At 42.9% G+C, this 23,149-nt stretch overlaps 1 protein-coding gene across 1 annotated transcript in view; it reads right to left on the minus strand.

The window, feature by feature from the left end:
• LOC141092478 (probable cation-transporting ATPase 13A4) overlaps positions 1–23,149 on the minus strand; it is a 349,711-nt gene that overhangs the window by 207,443 nt on the left and 119,119 nt on the right. The window contains exons 4-7 of the mRNA XM_073578646.1: positions 22,676–22,746; positions 22,334–22,414; positions 22,156–22,225; positions 18,893–19,027 (exon numbers count right to left, since the gene is read on the minus strand). Coding sequence (XP_073434747.1) covers positions 18,893–19,027; positions 22,156–22,225; positions 22,334–22,414; positions 22,676–22,746 — 357 coding nt within the window. The remainder of the gene's footprint in view (positions 1–18,892; positions 19,028–22,155; positions 22,226–22,333; positions 22,415–22,675; positions 22,747–23,149) is intronic.

Below are 23,149 nucleotides of genomic sequence, written 5' to 3' on the forward strand. Positions count from 1 at the left end.
CATCGATACAAAGGTCTTTTGGCCTACCGGTCAACTATTTGATTAGCAATGTTCGGACATAGTGGACTACCACTCTACACATGTTGCAGCGACTGTGTCAGCAGCAACGAGCCCTGGTGTAGTATGTGCTTTTGCATAGCCTGGGTCAATGCAGTCCGGATGTGGTGCAAATCACGCTTGCGGAGTGGGCACAGGTGAAGGACATCTGCACCCTTCTGCACAGTTTTGAAATGGCTACTAAGATGGTTAGCGCTGACAATGCCATCATAAACATCACAATTCTGGTCATTTACATGCTGGAGCACACTTTGAACAGTCTCCGTGAGGAGATGATGGTCCCAGAGGGAACAGAGAAAGATGTAGATGGGATAACAATATCTCAAATTTCCAAACTGTCGTTGCACAGGTGGGTGCCATGCGACGGTGGCTTACAGAGATCAAGGAAGCTCATGTACCAGACAAACTGTTAGAGAAGATGCAGGAGCAAAGGAAAAAATTGAGGAGGATGAGGTGCTGGACGCGCAACAGTTAGGAGATGTAGACTATAATGCTGCGCTCTCTGTTTTCTGTGGTTGGTGGGAGGGGACAGAGGAAGCAGGAAGCAACCATGAGTATTACTCCACCACCAACACAGCATGGACTTGGACCTCATGGACACATGAGCGCCTTCTTGCTGCACTATCTTTAACATGATGCCCATATTCTTAGGGTAAGAAATAGCACTGACTACTGGGTTTCCACTCTGCTAGGTCCACAGTACAAGAGTAAATTTAGCCAGATGCTTCCTCCCTTGGAAAGGGATGCGCACATGACATGCTTGTCTACGCTTGTAGACAATCTTAAGAATGGTTTTCCCCAAAACAGGAGTGAGGCACACAGTGTGAATCCCAGTAGTCGATGTCCAACCCCAGGAATGTCAAGGCGCTATCGCCAAAACATTAGCAGCAGTGTAAGTGGCATAAGAAATTTATGCGAGTCTTTTGACACATTTTTAGACCAGCCCATGCATCAGCAGAACAGAGTACAAGTCTGTCACGTTGTGAACTATTGGAGAGGATATTGCCGGAGTTTCTGGAGCTGAATATCAATGCCATTGGGTGGTTGGATCCTTTTACATTTTAGTCTTCAAAAATGGAAGAGTGGCTTGAGCTCACCTGTCATGCTTTGGAGGTTTTGTCATGCCCGGCAGCCTGCGTTCTATCAGAACATGACTTCACCGCTGCTGGTGGTGTCCTGATGCATAAGCGCATCCGACTGTCCTCTCAAAGTGTAGACCACCTAACTCTCATCTCCGATGATTTTTGCACCCCAGTCACAGATTGTGCAAACTAGGTGATGGTGTCGTTTTTAATGTCATGTATCGAAATCACGTTATTGCAGTCTGTGCCATCTTTGCACTGTCTTCTGTGCCTGCTGCTGCTACTACTGCTGATGATTCAAAAAGTTTTTTGAAATGAGGAGACTCCAAATTGGGTCTTCATCTTGTGTGTTGCCTGTGGTGGAAGGTGTGTCAAAGGCCTATTATACTGTTTCTACTCTGTGGAAATTAATGACACTTTAGTGGTGTGTGACAATAATTTTTTGAAATGTGGAGAATCCAAGTTAAGTCTCCATTTAGTGGTTTGCCTGTGGTGGAAGCAAATTTGTTAGGAAAACTATTGCCAAACATAAATTCAGCACGAATATGGCACATTCGGATTCGTAATCGGAAACACGAGAAAATTTTATAAAATCAGGAAAAATCGGTAACATTCTGTAAAAGTGCTGAAAAATATTTGCATTGCCATAAAGGTATTTTCAGCATTTTAGCAATGATAATTGTGGTCTATCATGAGCGTTTGGCATGTGATTGATGAGGGGAGGGGGTTAGCAAAGCCCATAGATGTGACGTGCTTGTAAACAGTTTTTTCCCTAACTTTATGTGTGCACATTGCGGCTAGCTAATCAAGGAGCAGGAAACACCCACATTATCCTAACACAACTGGTTGTGTCATTGGCTGCTGAAATCACATGTCTCCATATAAAGAGTGGACATCTTGTTTTAGCACCATTTTTACACTAACAGTGCAGACGCTTTCTCTATTAACAGCAAGATTTTAGCTAGTTAGTTAGGCGATTGTATATCAGTCAGATAGTCTATCTAGCTAGTGTCCAGTGTAGCTGCTTCTATTGTGCTCCATACCCGAGTATAGCATTCTTATTAATATTTTTTCAATAGCTAAATGTGAAACAGCCTGCTGTATCCCACCTTGTCATTTAGTGCTGTGGTGATAGGAAACTGTCTGCACAACTAAGGCACATTAAAAAAAATAATTTAATATGCAGTTGCAAAAAGTTAGACAACCCGCCATATTAAAATGTTGTCATTTGTCTGGGTTGAATTTAAGCAACAAAAGATTCTTCTGTTCCTAGTCTCATACAGTATGGGACCTGAGTTTAAAACAGATTGTACCATCTAGTGTGTTATAGAGGCCTGATGCAGAGGCCACAAAAAATTCTTATGTTCATAATGTCATACAGTAAGGGACCTGACTTTATAATACACTAGATGCTACAAACTATATTAAAGTCAGGTCCCGTGCTGTATGACACTAGGAACAGAAGAAATTTTTGTGGCCTCTGGATCAGGCCTGTATAATACACTAGATGCTACAACCTATTTTAGAGGCTTGATCCAGAGGCCACGAAAATATATTTTTTTCCTAGTGTCATACAGTAGGGGACCTGACTTTAAAATAGTTTGTAGTGCGTAGTGTATTATAGAGGCCTGATCCATAAACCACAAAAAATTCTTATGTTCCTAGTATCATACAGTAGGGGACGTGACTTTAACCCCTTTCTGCTATATGACGTACTATCCCGTCCATGTGCCCTGGGACTTAATTCCCAAGGATGGGTTAGTACGTCATCATCGATCAGCCGCGTTTACGGGGGGAGCGCGGATGATCGCGGCCGGATGTCAGCTGATCATCACAGCTGACACCTGGCACTATGTGCCAGGAGCGATCAAGGACTGCTCCCGCCACATTAACCCTGGCACACTGCGATCAAACATGATCACAGTGTTCCAGTGGCATAGGGAAGCATCATGCAGGGAGGGGGATCCCTGCATGCTTTCCTGAGACCCTAAACGGAAGTGGCTTCTCAGCAGGTGCTGAGAAGCCTCCTACACTGCCTGTCAGATCGCTGATCTGACACAGTGCTCTGCAAAGTGTCAGATCAGCGATCTGACTTTGCATAGTAATGTCCCACCCTGGGACAATGTAAAAAAAAAAAAAAAATTAACATGTGTAAAAATAATTTTTAAAAAATTCCTATATAAAGAAAAAAAATATTCCCCAATAAATTCATTTCTTTAAGTAAATTAAAAAAAACAATAAAAGTACACATATTTAGTATCGCCGCATCTGTAACGACCCGCCCTATAAAACTGTCGCACTAGTTAACCCCTTTAGTGAACCACTTAAAAAAAAATCAAGGCAAAAAACAATGTTTTATCATCATACCACCAAACAAAAAGTGCAATAACACATGATCAAAAAGACGGATATAAATAACCATGGTACCGCTGAAAACGTCATCTTGTCCCGCAAAAAAAGGAACCGCCATACAACATCATGAGCAAAATAATTAAAAAGTTATTGCTCGTAAAATAAAGCGATGCAAAAATAATTATTTTTTATATATAATTGTTTTTATTGTGTAAAAGCGCCAAAACATAAAAAAGATATAAATGAGGTATCGCTGTAATCGTACTGACCCAAAGAATAAAACTGCTTTATCAATTTTACCACACGCGGAACGGTATAAACGTCCCCCCTAAAAGAAATTCATGAATTTCTGGTTTTTGTTCATTTTCCATCCCAAAAATCAAAATAAAAAGCGATCAAAAAATGTCATGTGCCTGAAAATTGTAGCAATAAAAACGTCAACTTGGTCACGCAAAAAATAAGACCTCACATGACTCTGTGGGCCAAATTATGGAAAAATTATAGCTCTCAAAATGTGGTGATGCAAAAACTATTTTTTTGCAATGAAAAGCCTCTTTTAGCATGTGACAGCTGCCAAGCATAAAAACCCACTATAAATAGTAAATCAAACCCCCCTTTATCACCCGCTTAGTTAGGGAAAATAATAAAATAAAAAAATGTTTTTATTTCCATTTTCCCATTAGGTAGGTGATATTGCATTTTTTAGTGTGATGCATTAATGTCACATATCTGCACTCTATGATATCTTTAGTGAGGCTTCTGTGCCTGCTGTGGCTGCTGCTGCTGATATTAACACAAATTTGTGGAAATGTGAACAGTCATGATTGGTCTACATCTGCTGGATTAGCTGTAGTGGAAGACATCTTGGTCACAATTATTCTATTTCTATTATTGTGACAGTTATTCCGCTTCGGTGGTGTAAGATCCTCAAAAAATGTGAACACTCCTCGTTGGGTGTCCATCTGCTGGACTGGGTGTAGTGGAAGACCTGTCGGTCCCTATTATACTATTTCAACTCCTGAGAAATTGATGCCACTTTTGTGGTGTCTGACAATAGTTTTTGGAAATGTGAACAAGCCTGGTTTGGTGTCCATCTGTTGGATTGGGTGTAGTAGAAGACCTGTTGGTCCCTATTATACTATTTCTACTCTCGAGAAATTGATGATACTTTGTTGGTGTCTGACAATAATTTTTGGAAATGTGAACACTCCTGGTTGGGTGTCCATCTGCTGGATTGGATGTAGTGGAAGACCTGTCGATCCTTATTATACTATCTATACTGTGGTGAAATTAATGCCAATTTTGTTGCATCTGTCAGTAATTTTTGGAAATGTGAGCACTCCTGGTTGGGTCTTCAATATGTGTGTTGCCTGTAGCAGTAGACCTCCGAGACCTTCAGGCCTCCACTCCCTTGGACTCAACTACCTGTGTGACTATACGTAAATTTTTCTGACAATGGAAGTCTACAGTGTTTATTTATGTTAATGTTGATGATTATGGCTTTCAGCCAATGAAACCCCAAAAGTCATTATCTCAGTAAATTAGAATACTTTATAACACCAGCTTTAAAAAATTAATTTAAAATCCAAAATATTGGACTACTGAAATGTATGTTCAGTTAATGCACTCAATACTTGGTCAGGGCTCCTTTTGCATCAATCACTGCATCAATGCAGCGTGTGAAGTTTTCACAATCAGTGATGGTTTGGGGAGCCATGTCATCTGCTGAGGTAGCTCCACTGTGTTTTATCAAGACCAAAGTCAGTGCAGCCATCTACCAGTAAATTTTAGAGCACATCATGTTTCCCTCTGCCGACAAGCTTATTGGAGATGGAAATTTCATTCTCCAGCATGACTTGGCACCTGTCCACACTGTCAAAAGTACCAATTCCTGGTTTAAAAACAACAGTATCACCGTGCTTGATTGGCCAGCAAACTCGTATGATCTTAACCCCATAGAGAATCTAAAGGGTATTGTCAAGAGGAAAATGAGAGACACCAGACCCAACAATGCAGATGAGCTGAAGGCTGCTATCAAAGCAACCTGGGCTTCCATAACACCTCAGCAGTGCCACAGGCTGATTGCCTCCATGCCACAATGCATTAATGCTGTAATTGATGCAAAAGGAGCCCCGACCAAGTATTGAGTGTATTTACTGAATATACATTTCAGTAGACCAATATTTCACGTTTTAAAATCATTTTTTCAAGCTGGTGCTATAAAGTATTCTAATTAATTAAGATAATAACTTTTGCGTTTTCATTGGCTATAAGCCATAATCATCAACGTTAACAGAAATAAACACTTGAAATCGATCACTCTATTTGTAATGACTCTATATAATATATGAGTTTCACTTTTTGTGTTGAGGAACTGAAATAAATTACCTTTTTTTATGATATTCTAATTTTGTGAGAGGCACGTGTACATGCCTTGACATGTTGTCAATGTTGTTATAAACGATTCTCTGAGGAATGTTCTGCTACGCTAAATGTAAGAGAGAACTCAAATCATCAAGATCTGGTGCTGACAGCTCCTTTTACAATTTCTGCCCAATGATGACCCAAATGTGCCTGATGGCATTCAGGCCAAGCACGATCTTCACAGCAGCACGAGTATAAAGTGATCTGGCAATGTGTTGAAAAATAGTTATTTAGACACTTTGAAGAAATGGACATACCACTTCTTCCACAACCAAATCAAAGTAACTCTGAGCTGATAGTGTACACAGTGTAAGATGGCAGCTAGACAAGTCCTGGATGGCATATATATGTCACACAGGCACTTAGCCTTGGTGATGTAAAACCCAGAGAGAAGGCTTCAGCACTGATCGTGCAGAGAGGCTTATTTAATGGGTCCGGATTATGGGCCGGGTTTTAGAAACAGCTGAGAGAGCTGGGTGGGACTGGCTGATGTAATATCTCCAATCTAGGCCTGACAGCTGATATACAAGGGCAGCTTAGCTGCTACATATTGCTCTGGGAGTAGAGGCAAAAACAATGCTGGTATGCTAATCAGGCTGCCAGAATCTGACCAAGAGTAGACATATGTTGCAGGTGAGTCTCAGCAAGTGAGAAAAGGTGTGTAGATTTTCTAGGATGGACTTTATCAATATTGCCATCCCTGTTTTTTATTATATGAATTACACTTATGCCAGAGAAGGGCTGTTTGTTGTGAACTCCGTTGCTCGGACTTCTGAGCCGGAGCTTCCTCTGCTCCCTCTGGTGGTTACTGGGAATAGTGGAGCTGGCCAGGTGGATGGAAGTTCCCCACCTGACGATGATGATTGGGAGCCTGGGATTGCTGGCTGGGAGCATATAATTGAGCAGACTGTCCTTGGTGGTTGCTGTGCAATCAAACTAAAGGAACAAAAAGCGCAATAGGGTCTTATCCGGGTTATTGTTAGAAGAATAAATTAGAATCTACTCACCCTTTACAGGAGAGGTTCAGGCATATAAGATCCGTAGTCAGCTTGCTGCTGTCACGTGGGGCTTAGTCCCACTAAGGCTGTAATACCCGGGGGCCCTGTGATGTCCCTATAACTAGGGGAAACCCTGTCTGACCCTCAACCCAGGGTTTTTGCTGATGGTGCAAATGCCTGAGCCTCCACCCTTTCCTTGTCTCCTGCTCAGCCCTGCACTTAACCCTCCACCCTCCACCCAGTGAGGAGACACACCACCAAAGCCCCCACACAAATAATGACAGACAGGGAGAACTTAAACTGCACCGTGCCGCATACACACAGGACTATACAGTAATGTGAACAGGGCACAACTAAACACAAATATGGGAAGAGAAAGGATAACAACGGATCATACGACACCAGATACGAATCTCTCTCTCTGCAACACCTCCACTCCAGACCGGAACCACTTGGTATGAAACACAAGCTATAATCAGCGACGCCCATAGGCCAGCATGACTATTTAAAGACCGTGGGCATGACTAACCATCCAACCTGGTCTCCAGCAGGATTAACCCCCGAGAGCCTGAAGATCAGGCCGGCGCCACTGAGGCTATAGTGGCTGGAGGTGGAACTACCTCTGGCTGCCGGACGCTGTGGTGTGAACAGCGTCCGACATGACATTACCCCGTCTTCTATGAGGGACCTCCGGACCCTCAAGACTCATAGGACCCGGCTTGTCCGGATGACGACGGTGAAAAGAACTGACCAGCCGATCCGCATGTATGTCTGAGGCTGGAACCCAAGACCTCTCCTCCGGACCATACCCCCGCCAGTGCACCAAATACTGAAGAGTACGGCGTACTTCTCGAGAGTCCACTACCTTGGCGACCTCAAACTCTAAATCGCCATCCACCATGACTGGAGGTGGCATCGGCATCACGTCCACAGAGCCTACCACCTTTTTCAATAAAGCTCTGTGAAACACGTTGTGTATCTTGTACACCGCAGGAAGTTCCAACCGATACGCCACTGGGTTAATGATGGCAGAAATCCTAAAAGGCCCAATAAACCTTGGACCCAGTTTTAAAGATGGAATTTTGAGTCTTATGTTCTTCGTAGCTAACCACACCCATTCACCCACACACAGGTCCGGACCTGGCACACGTCTACTGTCAGCCACCCGTTTGTACCTGGCACTCATGCTCAACAAACGCTGTTTCACCCGCCTCCAGACTGATGACAATTGGGCTCCTAGCTGATCCTCCTCCGGGACACCCCCCGAGTCACCCTGACGTAAGTTACAAAACTGAGGATGTTGACCGTACACACAAAAGAATGGAGACTCTCCCGATGACTCTTGGCGGTGATTATTTAACGCGAATTCGGCCAGAGGAAGGAAAGTAGACCACTCCTCCTGGTTGTCGGACACAAAGCATCGTAAATATTGTTCTAGATTTTGGTTCATGCTCTCAGTTTGTCCATTAGACTGTGGATGAAACGCCGATGAATGTGACAACTTGATCCCCAAACGTGAGCAAAAAGCTTTCCAAAACCTCGCCACAAATTGCGTACCCCTATCAGATACTATGTCCGACGGTACTCCGTGGAGTCTGACCACCTCCTTCACAAATACCTGAGCCAACGTCTTAGCATTGGGCAATGAAGACAACGCAACAAAATGCGCCATCTTTGAAAAACGGTCAACCACCACCAGGATGACCGTGTTCCCCGCCGAGGCTGGCAAGTCAGTGATGAAATCCATGGAGATTTCTGTCCATGGCCTATTGGGTACCCCCAGAGGCTGTAGCGTGCCAGCAGGACGGGTACGGGGTGACTTAGCCCTAGCGCACGTGATGCAAGCTGCCACGTATGAGACCACGTCCTGCCGGATTTTGGGCCACCAGAAACGACGCAATACCAGCTCTAAGGTGCCCCTCACCCCTGGATGACCAGCCAGTACCGAGTCGTGGTGTTCCTTCAACACCTTAAGCCGAAGATGCAGGGGTACAAATGATTTGTTGGCGGGAAGTCCTGGTGGTACCTCCTCTTGGGCCTCGGCAATCTCGGCCTCTACCTCCGTCGTGAGAGCCGAGACCACAACCCCTTTCTGGAGGATGGGTACTGGCTCTTCCCGAGGTTCTCCCCCCGGAAAACACCTAGACAAAGCATCCGCCTTGGTGTTTTTAGCCCCGGGACGGTAAGTCACCAGAAAATTGAAATGAGTAAAAAACAATGCCCAGCGAGCCTGCCTAGGAGACAGAGGCTTAGCCAACTCCAGATAGAGCAGATTCTTATGGTCGGTGATGACTGTGACCTGGTGAGCCGCCCCCTCCAAGAAGTGTCGCCATTCCTCAAAAGCCAGTTTGATGGCCAACAACTCCCTGTTGCCGATATCATAATTCCGTTCGGCCGGCGACAGCTTCTTGAAGAAGTAGGCGCATGGATGCATCTCGCTCAAGGACGAGCCTTGAGACAGTACTGCCCCCACTCCCACCTCCGACGCATCAACCTCTACCACAAAAGGTTTAGACACGTCTGGTTGCACCAGAATGGGGGCTGAAGCAAAACTATTCTTCAGACGCTCAAATGCACGTATAGCCACCTCAGGCCAGCTCGCCAGATCGGCACCTTTTTTTGTCATGTCCGTGAACGGTTTGGCGATAGTCGAAAAGTGTTTTATAAATTTCCTATAATAATTCGCAAACCCAAGGAACCGCTGGAGTGCTTTCAGACTCTCCGGCCTCTCCCATTGCAGCACCGCTTGCACCTTAGCGGTGTCCATTTTAAAGCCGGCTGCGGACACAATATATCCCAAAAAGGGCAACTCCTGGACAAAAAATAAACATTTTTCCAGCTTAGCATAGAGCTGGTTCTCCCGGAGCAACTGTAACACCTGCCTGACATGCTCCAAATGAGTGTCCCGATCGCTAGAATAAATGAGGATATCATCCAGGTATACAATCACAAATCTCCCCAGGACATGAGCAAATACATCAGTAATAAAATGTTGGAAAACGGCAGGCGCGGTGGTCAACCCAAACGGCATAACCAGACTCTCAAAATGACCCTCAGGAGTGTTAAACGCCGTCTTCCACTCATCCCCCTGACGGACCCTTATGAGGTTATACGCCCCCCTGAGGTCCAGCTTGGAAAACCATTTCGCCCCCGCTACCTGGTTGAACAAATCCGGGATTAACGGCATAGGGTAAGGATCACGGATAGTAATCTGGTTTAACTCTCGGAAATCCAGACACGGGCGTAACCCCCCATCTTTCTTCTTAATGAAGAAAAACCCCGCGGCTACAGGCGAGGACGAAGGCCGGATGTGTCCTTTGCTCAGACTCTCCGCGATGTAGTCTTTCAGAGCTTGTCTCTCAGGACCAGAAATATTAAACATCCTGGCCTTAGGTAATTGGGCCCTGGGTTTTAACCTGATCGCACAGTCATAGGCTCTATGTGGAGGCAGTTCTGAGCAACCCTTCTCAGAGAAAACATCTGCGAAATCCTGCAAAGCCTCCGGCAGGCTGGGCGTCACGGCGGACACACATGTGGCCAAGCAATTGTCTTGGCAAAAACCACTCCATTGTACTATGTCCTGAGTTTTCCAATCAATTACCGGGTTGTGTCTGGACAACCATGGAAAACCCAGGACCATTTGTGCTGGGAGATTACGGAGGACCCTACATGTAACCGACTCAGAATGTAGGACCCCAATGTGGAGTTTCACCTCTGCCACAAACTCCGTAATCTCCCCTTGAGGGAGGGGAACAGCATTAATGGTCACCACCTGTATTGGGTGAGGAAGTTTTTCAATCTTAAACCCGGCGGTGTGTGCAAACTCCTCATCTATGAGATTGGTGGCGGAACCGCTATCCACAAACACTGATATTGGTAGCTCTCTGCCCGCGATAATAACCTTGGCAGGGAGCATACATTGAGATACCATCATGGAGGATATGCATACGCTCAGTTGGGTCTCCTCCATACCCTCTGAGCTTAACAGTTTTCCGCCGAAGTGACCCTCTTAGGTAGTACTGGGCAAACATTAATATAATGACCTCTTTTACCACAGTAGAAACATGCTCCGGGCTTCCGGAATCCGGAGCGCGACGCTTAACCTGTGCCATGCCAGCAATCTGCATAAGTTCAGGGGACTCATCTACTTCAACCACACTTGCACCTCTGCTTTCCCCCAGAGGTAGCGTCTCCTGTGCCCCCTGACGAAAACGGCGATCAATACGTATCACCAAACTCATGGCAGACTCCAACGATGCCGGAGACTCATACATCAGGAGGGCTTGTTTAACCCTCCCTGACACCCCATGCATAAACTGGCTCCGCAGCGCTGGGTCATTCCACTATGTTTCTACGGCCCAGCGGCGAAATTCCGAACAATAGTCCTCTGCCAAGCGCTCCCCCTGGCGGAGGGCGCGGATTTTAGATTCCGCTAGAGCCAGTCGGTCAGGGTCATCGTAAATGAGTCCGAGGGCAGAAAAAACATTATCAACAGAAAGAAATGTAGCAGAGTCAGCTGGTAAGGAAAATGCCCATGCTTGGGGTCACCACTCAGTAATGACAACACCAGCCCTACCCGCTGGGCCTCATTACCTGAGGAGATTGGCCGCATGCGGAAGTATAACTTGCAGGCCTCCCGAAATACGACAAATTTGCTGCGGTCCCCTGAAAAACGTTCTGGCAGCGGAAACTTCGGCTCTGCACCGATACCTGCAGATGCCGTTTGCACTTTCGCTACTACCAGGCCCTGCTGCTGAACTGCCCCTTTCAACTTGGAGACTTGTAAGGACAGCGCCTCCAACTGGCGGGTTATGGAATCTAATGGATCCATGGACTCCTGAAAAAATGTGGGCCGATTATAATGTCACGTGGGGCTTAGTCCCACTAAGGCTGTAATACCCGGGGGCCCTGTGATGTCCCTATAACTAGGGGAAACCCTGTCTGACCCTCAACCCAGGGTTTTTGCTGATGGTGCAAATGCCTGAGCCTCCACCCTTTCCTTGTCTCCTGCTCAGCCCTGCACTTAACCCTCCACCCTCCACCCAGTGAGGAGACACACCACCAAAGCCCCCACACAAATAATGACAGACAGGGAGAACTTAAACTGCACCGCGCCGCATACACACAGGACTATACAGTAATGTGAACAGGGCACAACTAAACACAAATATGGGAAGAGAAAGGATAACAACGGATCATACGACACCAGATACGAATCTCTCTCTCTGCAACACCTCCACTCCAGACCGGAACCACTTGGTATGAAACACAAGCTATAATCAGCGACGCCCATAGGCCAGCATGACTATTTAAAGACCGTGGGCGTGACTAACCATCCAACCTGGTCTCCAGCAGGATTAACCCCCGAGAGCCTGAAGATCAGGCCGGCGCCACTGAGGCTATAGTGGCTGGAGGTGGAACTACCTCTGCCTGCCGGACGCTGTGGTGTGAATAGCGTCCGACATGACAGCTGCACGTCCAAAGGTCAACTCTGTGACCGTAAAACTTCAGATTCTTTGGAGTAAATTCATGGACTTCAGTGCGCTGCTAGACAAATTCACTTATCCAGGTTATGAGAAAGATTAACTGTTTATTTCCCAACGCGTTTCAAAGTGTATACCACTTCTTCATCAGGGGAAAACATATATCATATATGTTTTCCCCTGATGAAGAAGTGGTATACACTTTGAAACGCGTTGGGAAATAAACAGTTAATCTTTCTCATAACCTGGATAAGTGAATTTGTCTAGCAGCGCACTGAAGTCCTTGGTGGTTGCTGGTGATTTTTCTCCTTGTGCTTTTCGAGTTCTGCTGTCTCCTGCCTTATCTGCATGTTGAGTTAAGTGATTCTTTTGTAATCCTTGCATCTAATTTGGTTGTACTTTTGTTTGCTTTCTGCTTGCTGCTAGGGTTCAGCTTACTCCCCGCTGGGGGCAGCGCTGGGCCCCACTCCATATGTTGCAGCTTGTGTCAGTTTGTTCAGTCCCCTGTTATATTGGTATCTCTTTGCTTTGCTCCCAGTTTACACCAGAGTACTGATATAGTGGGGGTGAGGTCGTGTGGCCTCAGGTTTTATGTGTATCAGATGTGTTGGATTTTTCAGGGTTTTTGCGTGATTGCAGACAGTGTATTTTCTGTCCTATCCTATATAGACAGCTTGGGCCCCACCATTTGCTCAGTCTGTTCTCTGCCTGTGTTTGTGTCTCATCTTATCTCACCGACAATATATGTTTGGGGGCTGTCTATTCCTCTGGGGATCTGCTCCGGGGCAGTTTAGATTTCAACGTTCTGACTTCAGGCTTAGTTTGTTCTCCAGCTGTGACAAAGCGTCTAGGGCATCTTAGGAACGTTCCATGGCTACTGCTAGTTGTGTTGGTAGGATCAGGGGTCTGCAATCCGCTTAGTTACCAACCTCTCTGGTTTTCTGGTGGCTTAGCCTGTTCCTGCCATCCTCCTCGGTGAACTATTCACTGAGAAATGGTTTATCTTCTTTAGCTGGAAGTGTTATGGAATTTTTTGTAATATACCTTCCTCTGTGAACAAAATTCTTTGTGCCCATGCATACCTTAACTGTTGCCAATGCAGGTGGGCATTTATGTACATTTAATTGAAGTGCATTTATCAAAGTACAGGGAGTTATAACATGGCAGTTAGACAGAGCAGGAGACAGGTAAGACAAATTAATAAATCTAATCCCTGTACATTTGGATTACCACAAATATATACCATATGCATTTGTATAATTTATATCCTGGCTGCTGCATTCACTCACATCCATAAACCTTGCATTAACTCTTTACACTCCATCCATATCGGCCCCTCTGTCCTTTCCTCTCCTATGTATAGCACTCACACTCTTTTCACAATGCTAAACAGCAGAGATCAATTCATTTGCACCATCCAACACACGAGACGCTCTCACAAATCACTTAACCATCTGCTCACTCTTTCTTTCCTCCTTCTCTTAGTCGCAGGAGATATGTCTCCCCACCCCGGCCCCCCATGTCATAGTAAGTCGAACCCCTCAACTGCTGCACTCAGAAAACCCTCTAATCTTATTAATATTTCCTGCATGTCTTCTATCTCTTTTAATTGTGCCCTTTGGAATTCTCGCTCAGTGTGTAATAAACTCTCCTTCATCCATGACTTCTTCCTTTCTGATTCTCTTAACCTTCTGGCTCTTACTGAAACCTGGAACCAGCAGTCAGACACCACCGCTGCTGCTGCTCTTTCATATGGTGGACTACACTTCTCTCATAAACTAAGATCGGACAACATAGCAGGTGCAGGCATCGGTCTGCTCCTATCACCCAAATGTACCTTTCAGGTTATCCCTCAAGTACACTCATTTGTCTTTCCTTCTTTCAAGGTCCATACTGTCAGGCTCTACATCCCCTTTTCCATGTGAGTGGCAGTGCTGTATCGTCCTCCGGTGCCCTCCCATCAGTTTCTGGATCACTTTGCCACCTGGCTTCCACAGTATCTCTCCTGTGACATCCCCACCCTCATCATGGGAGACTTCAACATTCCCATTGCTCTTCCCCTCTCACCATCTGCTCCTCACCTTTTATCTCTAGCCTCCTCTTTTGGCCTCTTGCAGCATACTAACTCCCCCATGCATCAAGATGGAAACTCCCTCAACTAGGTCTTCTCCCGACTTTGCTCACTGGATGATTTCACAAACTCCCCTCTCCCGCTCTCTGACCACAACCTTCTATCATTTTCTATCAAGAACTGCCATCCCGCCCAGGTCACCCCAACTTTCCACACTTTTAGAAACATACAGGCCATTAACACCCAGAAACTTATTAAGAAGTTGCAGTCATCATTGACCCCTAGCTCCTCCCTCTCATGTCCTGATTCTGCACTGAAGCATTAAATGAAACACTTCAAAGTGCCCTGGAAGAAAGTGCACCTCCTATACATATAATAACTAGGCACAGACGGCAACAACCCTGGCACACGCTGCAAACACGCTTCCTAAAGTGGTGCTCCAGGTGCACCGAACGTCTGTGGAGAAAATCCAATCTACCCGAAGATTTCATCCATTATAAGTTTATGCTTAAAATATACAACACTGCTATTCACCTCTCAAAACAAACCTATTTCAACACCCTCATCACCTCACTATCCAATAACCTGAAGCGTCTCTTTGACACTTTTCATTCCCTACTCAACCTAAGAGTGCAGGCCCCAACCATGTATTTCCACGCGGACGATCTGGCTAATTATTTCAAAGAAAAAATTGACTATATCCGACAGGAAATTATCTCCCAATCACCTAATACCATGCACTGTCCTCCTTCCCCCACTGCATCTACCTCACTCTGTTATTTTGAACCAGTGACAGAAGAAGAAGTCATCACGCTCCTTTGCATCATTTCACCCTACCACTTGCACCAGTAACCCGATTCCATCAAACCTCCTCCAGTCCCTTTGCCCTGCTGTCACCACTCACATAACAAAAATATTTAACCTCTCTCTCTCTTCCAGTATCTTTCCTTCCTCATTTAAGCATGTCATCATACAGCCATTACTTAGAAAACCATCCCTTGACCAAAACTGTGCCGCTAACTATAGACCTGTCTCTACTGTAATATTCCCTGGAAGGTCTGACTTATCAGCTATCTCTCAGATAACGCTCTCTTTGATCCTCTACAATCCGGTTTCCACTCTCTTCACTCTACTGAAACAGCCCTCACTAAAGTATCTAATGATCTTCTAACAGCTAAATCTAATGGTCACTACTCCATGCTAATTCTCTTGTATCTCTCCGCAGCATTCGACACTGTGGATCATAAGCTCCTCCTTGCTGTGCTCCGTTCCATTGGCCTCAAGGAAACCATTCTCTCCTGGTTCTCCTCCTACAGTGCTGTGCAAATTAATTGGGACAAAGCATTTTTTTAAGTTAAATCATAAGTTGGTTACCAGTCAGTGATTCAAACCAGTTTTAACTGCTTTGAGTAGGTGTGAGTGCCTGTTCAAAGCAGTTAAAACTGGTTTGAATCACTGACTGGTTACCAACTTACGATTTAACTTAAAAAAATGCTTTGTCCCAATTAATTTGCACAGCACTGTATCTCTCTGACCGCTCCTTTACTGTATCTTTTGCTGGCTCCTCCTCTCATCTTCCCCTTACTGTTAGGGTTCCTCAAGGATCAGTTCTAGGCCCCCTCCTTTACTCTTTGTATACTGCCCCTATTGATCATGCAATCAGTAGATTTGGGTTCCAGCACCATCTCTATGCTGATGACACCCAATGATACACTTCTTCTCTTGATATCATGCCTGCCTTTTTGGAAAATACCAGTGATTGTCTTACCGCTGTCTCTAACATCATGTCCTCCCACTATCTGAAACTGAATCTGTCGAAAACTGAGCTCCTTGTGTTTACTCCTTCTACTAACCTACCTATGCCCGACATTGCCATTTCCGTGTGTGGTTCCACCATTACTCCACAGCAACATGCCTTTTGTCTTGGGGTCATACTTGATTCTGAGCTTTCATTCACCCCCCCACATCCGGTCATTGGCTCGCTCTAGTTATCTGCACCTCAAAAACATTTCTAGAATTTGACCCTTTCTTACTTTCGACTCTACAAAAACTCTTACTGTTTCTCTTATTCATTCTCGTCTGTACTATTGTAGCTCTCTACTAATCGGTCTCCCTCTTACCAAACTCTCCCCATTTCAATCCATCCTGAATGCTGCAGCTAGGATCATATTCCTCACCAATCGTTATACCGATTCCTCTACCTTGTGCCAGTCCTTACACTGGTTACCCATCCACTCCAAAATTCTGTATAAACTTATTAACCTCACCCACAAAGCACTCCATGGCTCAGCACCACCCTACATCTCCACCCTCGTTTCAGCCTACCACACTACCCATGCCCTCCATTCTGCTAATGACCTGAGGTTAGCATCCTCAATATATCAGAACCTCCCTCTCCCGTCTCCAAGACTTTTCACTTGCTGCGCCAATTCTTTGAAATGAGCTACCCAGGTTAATACGATTAATCCCCAATCCCCACAGTTTTAAGCGTGCCCTAAAAACGCATTTGCTCAGACTGGCCTACCGCCTCAACTCATTAACCTAAATATCCCTGTGTGGCTCATTCAAAAATTTTTACCATAACCAGGTTCCTCAAATCATGTTCCTACATGATTTATGCATTTAATAGCCCTCTGTGTCTGTACTGTTACATATTTAGACTGTTAACTGGTTCATGCAGCAACAGGAAGACCCAATTCTTACACTATGGCTGGTCCAAACAATAAAAGCAATTGTTACCATCCACCTTTCGTGTCTCCCCTTTTTCCTTATAGATTGTAAGCTTGCGAGCAGGGCCCTCATTCCTCTTGGTATCTGTTTTGATCTATGTGTTTATTGGTATGCTGTAATGTCTATTGTCTGTAGAAGTCCCCTCTATAATGTAAAATGCTGCGGAATATGTTGGCGCTATAGAAATAAAATTATTATTATTATTATTATTAATAATAAGAGTTAGTAATTCGAACAGTGGATTGAAAAATAGAGGGGTCTGTCTAATATATGTTATTCCACCTCACATCATAATTCTAGAAATAGAACTGGTGTGATATTCTCTTATTAAACCCTATTCATGGTATGCCCACATGGTCTCCAGACCAATCTCCAGCTGTCATCGCATTCAATAAAAAAGTGTTGCTAACACTGAAGATGATAGATTTCCATTCCAGTCTCCATTGCTGTCTTGCTCTGCAACTTTAAGTGGTGGCATGAGGTCTATGAAACATCTGTAGCTGGACATCTGGCTCATAGCCCAATGTTGTGCAAGTGCCTTCTGATGGTTTGTGCAGACACTGACACATTAGGCATGGTATGTGAGATCTGATTGTACCTGCATAACCTAACCTTGCTTCGATGGCCTGCAGTGTCTTGAAATTTATCTTCCATTAAGTACATTTGGAACATCATTAGTTGGAAGTTGCAAAGGGATCTGACAGCAGCGGACTTTGCCCAAGTGCATTCAGGGTAGTAGAACACTATCCAATCATTAATAACTCATACCAAGGCATGTAAATGTATATAATTCTGAATGCAGTGCTCATACTTGATAATGAATAAATTGAGATGTTTTACAAAATATATTGCCACTTTTTATCGTTGGTATTTCAGTTAAAATGTTTATCAGTCCTGTAATTTCCATAATTTAAAAAAAGAGACTAGCATACAGCTGCAAGATAATGTATGTTGGTGAAGCCCATGCAGCAGTCTGTAAAGGTGTAATCTACTACAATGTTTTAAATGGTGATGACCTTTTCTTGAGAATTTTCCACAAATCAAACAACCCTGTTCAAATTTGGCGGGACCTGCAGATTTCAGGAAATATGAATTACAATTGATTCCTGTCAACTCGATTCAATACTTTCTAATTAATTGCATTTAAAATTCATATATTCTTCATATACCATACCTTGTTACAGAGTGCTACTGTATTCCTTAGCTGTTTATAATAAAATCATATAATTTCACATGTGCTTCACTCATTTTAGGTGGTGCTGGTCAAAAAAAAAAAAAAATATATATATATATACGTATATATATATATATATATATATATATATATATATCTATATATATAAATTGCAGTGCAAATTAACTGGGACAAAGCATTTTTTTAAGTAAATTTGTAAGTTGTTACCAATCAGTGATTCAAACCAGTTTTAACTGCTTTGAACGCGTGTGAATGCCTTTTCAAAGCAGTTAAAACTGGTTTGAATCACTGACTTGTAGCCAACTTACAAATTTACTTAAAAAAATGCTTTGTCCCAGTTAATTTGCACAGCACTGTGTATATATATATATATATATATATATAGATATATATAGATATACATGTATAATTTGTCACATATTGTATATGTATATATCTACATACATGCATACATATTTATATATATGATGCCTAGACATTACAGCTATAAGAATACTTACCATCCTCATATTAAATATTGTGGCACCAATGGAAAGCAAGGTTATCGCAAGAATAACTGCAGTATACTCATAGTAGCCAATAGCAAACCATAAACTCAAAGAATAAGCTTGAAAAATGTAATATGGATTCAAAACCTATGCAAAATAAAATAAAGGGAATAAGAATTAATGGAAAATAGTTACGTAGCAACAATTCACAGCTTTACTGCATACCGTCAATAGGGGAAAAGCTGCAATAACCCATACCGTACTGAATAGCACAGTCCTGCTGTGAAATGTGCTTCATTGTCACCAATAAATCTAAGCACTTAAAACTTGAAGCATTTCCCCAAGAGAAAGCAAAAGCGAAACGCGCATCGAGGCAGTGTGGGGTGTTCCATCTCCATACACCATGGGTAAGTGGCAAATCTTACTACCGATTTGTGACTATGAGTGAGATTATTATACACATGGACACTTGACTGTATAACTTTTTTTGTGAATTCACAAAATTCGAGCAACGTGTACTTCACATTACGCCGACACATCTATAGTTCCTCTTTTTATTCTCTCTTTTACCCTCCTGATCTTCTATATGAACTGAATTTTTTCAGATGCTTTAATCTATGAACTTCTAATTATTTACACTTGTCACCTGTCACCTATGTATATGACTTCAGTACTTGGTGATTTTTTCTCCCATGGATGATATCTTTGATGGATAGGAACACCCCTTTATGTTTATTGTTCCTCCTTTTGGTACAAGACCTATTTTGTAATGTTATTTGATATTTTTTTCATGTAACTAAATAAATTTAGCTTTTTATTCTATTCTGGTGGTTTATGGCTACTCCATTTTTTCATCTTTGTCAGAAATAACCCATACAGTATTAAATAACAGAGTACTGCTGTGAAACCTGCTTCATGGTCACCAAGAAATCCAAGCTGTAAAAACTGTTTTTTGACAAAAGTAGACAATTAAAGTATGACATCAATATTTTTAACTTGTAAAAATGGAAGTGAGTGGGTATAAATCCGCACTGCCAATGGTCCAGTATGAATTAGGAGACCGGAAATGTTTAAATGTGATTTTTATTTGCCAATGCAGTTTGTCCTGATGAAGTTTGTTTACTTCAAAACACGATGATAAATAAAAATCACATTTAAACCTGTCCGATCTTCTACTCCATTCTGGACCATTGGCAGCGTGGACAGTACAGATAGCAGAGGGCATATCATAGCACTTTAGCACTTTTTTTCCAGCTCAAGCTAGTCCTCTGATGATTCAGCTTGGAAGAAACGTGTTGGGATGACATTCTGAGGGAAAGTGTAGGGCATGTCCAGCTTAGGGATAGCTGTGGACTGCCCTTGTAAGGGCGGGAGTTAATGGGTGTTAGACTACTGCTAGACCCATAGGGATTGACAGGGTAATGTCGGTCTCTATCCTGAGGTGGGATTTATAACCCAGGATCATCTCCTTCCCCTTCTATGGCTAAATGATATCGGTGAGAACGTTCCATTTTTTTCTATTTTATATCTACATATTGATATTTTCTGTCATAGATATCATTGTATATGCAGCCAGTATTATGATGTTTGCTTTCTCTATGGTTGGTTTTCCGTTTCTGTGTACCAGCTATTTATAATTGCAACATTATTCTCTACGTATATAGACTTTCTGACTACTGCAGAATAGATCTTATTTCATCCTGAGGTGGTTGCTTTTTCAGTCAGATGGCATCTGACTGCTCTAGGATAATCATACAACCACTATATTTGTGTTTTCACAAGGGTGGCACTTTCATGTTATCTTTTTAATTGTTGTATTAAAGGTTAAATTTTAGTTCTCACTTTTGCTGTATATCACAGTATAGAGTCTGGCTATGGTGAATGCATTATACAGTATAGAGTATGCCTATGGAGAGTGCGTTATACTATATGGAGACCTATGAAGAGTGCATTATACTATATGGAGCCCTATGGGGAGTGCATTATACTGTATGGAGACGGTGGACCTATGGGGAGTGCATTATACAATATGGGAACCTATGGGGAGTGCATTATGCTATATTGAGAACTATCTGGTGTATTATGCTATATGGAGGCTATATAGGGGCTCATCATACAGTGTGGTGATTACAGTGACGGGGCCATTATACAGTGTTGGAGCCATTAAAAAGTTTGGGGGCTATTAAGGGGTCAGTATATATACAGTGAGGGGGCATTATGTTGTGTATAAAAGAGCATCATACTGTGTATAGAGGAGCTGTACAGGGGGAGACTCGGGACATTATTAAATGTAAACTGGGCACTTATTGTTATAGGGGAACTTAATTTACTGTGACTGTCAAATGGGCACGCACAGGGCAATATTACATTCTGTGGGACAAAATGTGGGCACTGTTTTCTAGGGCACTTGAACCAGGCCTTAGTATTTTCTAGAGGGTTGCTTTAAAATTTAGAGGTCACACAGGGCCACACAGCAGGTGCATTAATAGGGACACATACGGCAGCAGCGGCTCAGCATTGGGGTATTAGCAGGATGAGGAGTTTGTGCAGGTTGAGGATAGTCCCATTTTGGACAGTACTGAAAATCTGAGAAGTGAAATGTGTCTTTGTTGTAATCTCTGTAGCCGAGTCCTGGCTGGAGGAGTTATCATTTCGGTCTGGGCCAGAACGTCAGTTGTAAGTCATTATCTGTAGCTGTGCTGTGATCTCTTATACAGTATGTGCTGTAGGATTGGTATCTACCACTGACCATATGGCGGTAATATCAATGTTGGTCTATATATAGCGATTATTTTCAGCAACAGCGCGGTCATCTGCTGAGGTTCTCCTCCACTATTAGGGTGCATCACCCAGTTATAATCAAGGTTACCTGGTTAGGGGTCCACTCAGAAGTTTCGCCCCCCTGAACCAAAACACTAGCTACGCCTCTGATCAGTAGTGAAGAACATAGTGATTGATTGTATTCAAAACTTTTGGGGAGGATTTGCAGGGTTGTGAAAAATTCACAAGAAATCAGCAAATTGATCTAAAACATAAATGAACATGCTGCTGATTTAAAATCTGCTTTATAATTAAATTTTCATGATGATTTTTTTCTGCAGCAAGTAGATGGAATTCAGAAAAACCTCTTCCTTTTTACTTGTACTGTAATACGCTACATATTTTCTGCCTCACAAATTTGGATGACAAAGTCCTCAGCATTTCTGTCATATTTCTGTCCCTTACTTTACAAGGTGAAAAACAGTATTATGAGAAAAGAAATATAAATCCCTCACCTCTGTAAAAAACAGCTTCCAGATTGGAGTAACTTCTACCTCAAGTTTGTTCAATCCACATATTTGTTTTCTGAATTTAAAAATGAATTATAATGAAATATTGGCATTATAGTAAACCTTGAACAGCAAAGTAACAACCAACTAACACAAAATATTGTAATGTGATGTCTACACATACCGCATTTCCTGCTCTTCTTTTGTTAAACCAGAGCCAAACTTTGCTTGTATATCTGAACAAGAGTATTCATCTTCTAGAATCCTAAATTAAACCGGAAAACTATTCTTAAATTTATTAAAAAATAAATAAAATAAAAATCAGGACAATAATAAATAAAGTGTATTTTTTTAAATGTTGTTATTATTATTATTATTATTATTATTATTATTATTATTATTATTATTCAGTATAGACAAACATTTGCTTGAATAACTTTTATACTTTGTTTGACCAAAGACAACTTTTTGGTAAATCCATTTGTCTTTTGCCCTTCTTTAAATATTATATATTTCTTAGACTTACCCAATTTTTTGAAAATTTCCTTCTAATGTGTTCCAAACATATCTAATTTTCTGTACTCTTAAACAGCGCACCTAAAAGAAAAAGAGCTGATGTAAAATATAGACTGTGCACTGCTAACTAGACACACCGCCAAAACACCCTCAGTGCCCCTCCAGGCTGATTTACAAATGATTTCTACACTAGCTTTCTGATGACTGTCACATCAGGTCTCTATAAATAAGGTAAAATTTTTACTGGGTGTAAGCCCTGATACAGCCATACCTCTACTTCTTTATGTAAAAAATGTTCTGACAGGTTGACTTCAACATCATAGCAGAGCACATTATTTTAATATGAAAACAGGGGAGTAAGGGTCAGACCCATGGATGATGGAGGCACACCGATGACAGCTCTATTTCCACCTGGATGTGTGTTCTCCATGTTATCTACACAAGCCTCCAACCTTTCAGAGGCCAGCAGGTGGGGCAATGACAT

The sequence above is a fragment of the Dendrobates tinctorius genome, unplaced genomic scaffold (assembly GCF_039654945.1).
Source record: "Dendrobates tinctorius isolate UK_male_01 unplaced genomic scaffold, ASM3965494v1 ptg000060l, whole genome shotgun sequence".
NCBI lineage: Eukaryota > Metazoa > Chordata > Amphibia > Anura > Dendrobatidae > Dendrobates > Dendrobates tinctorius.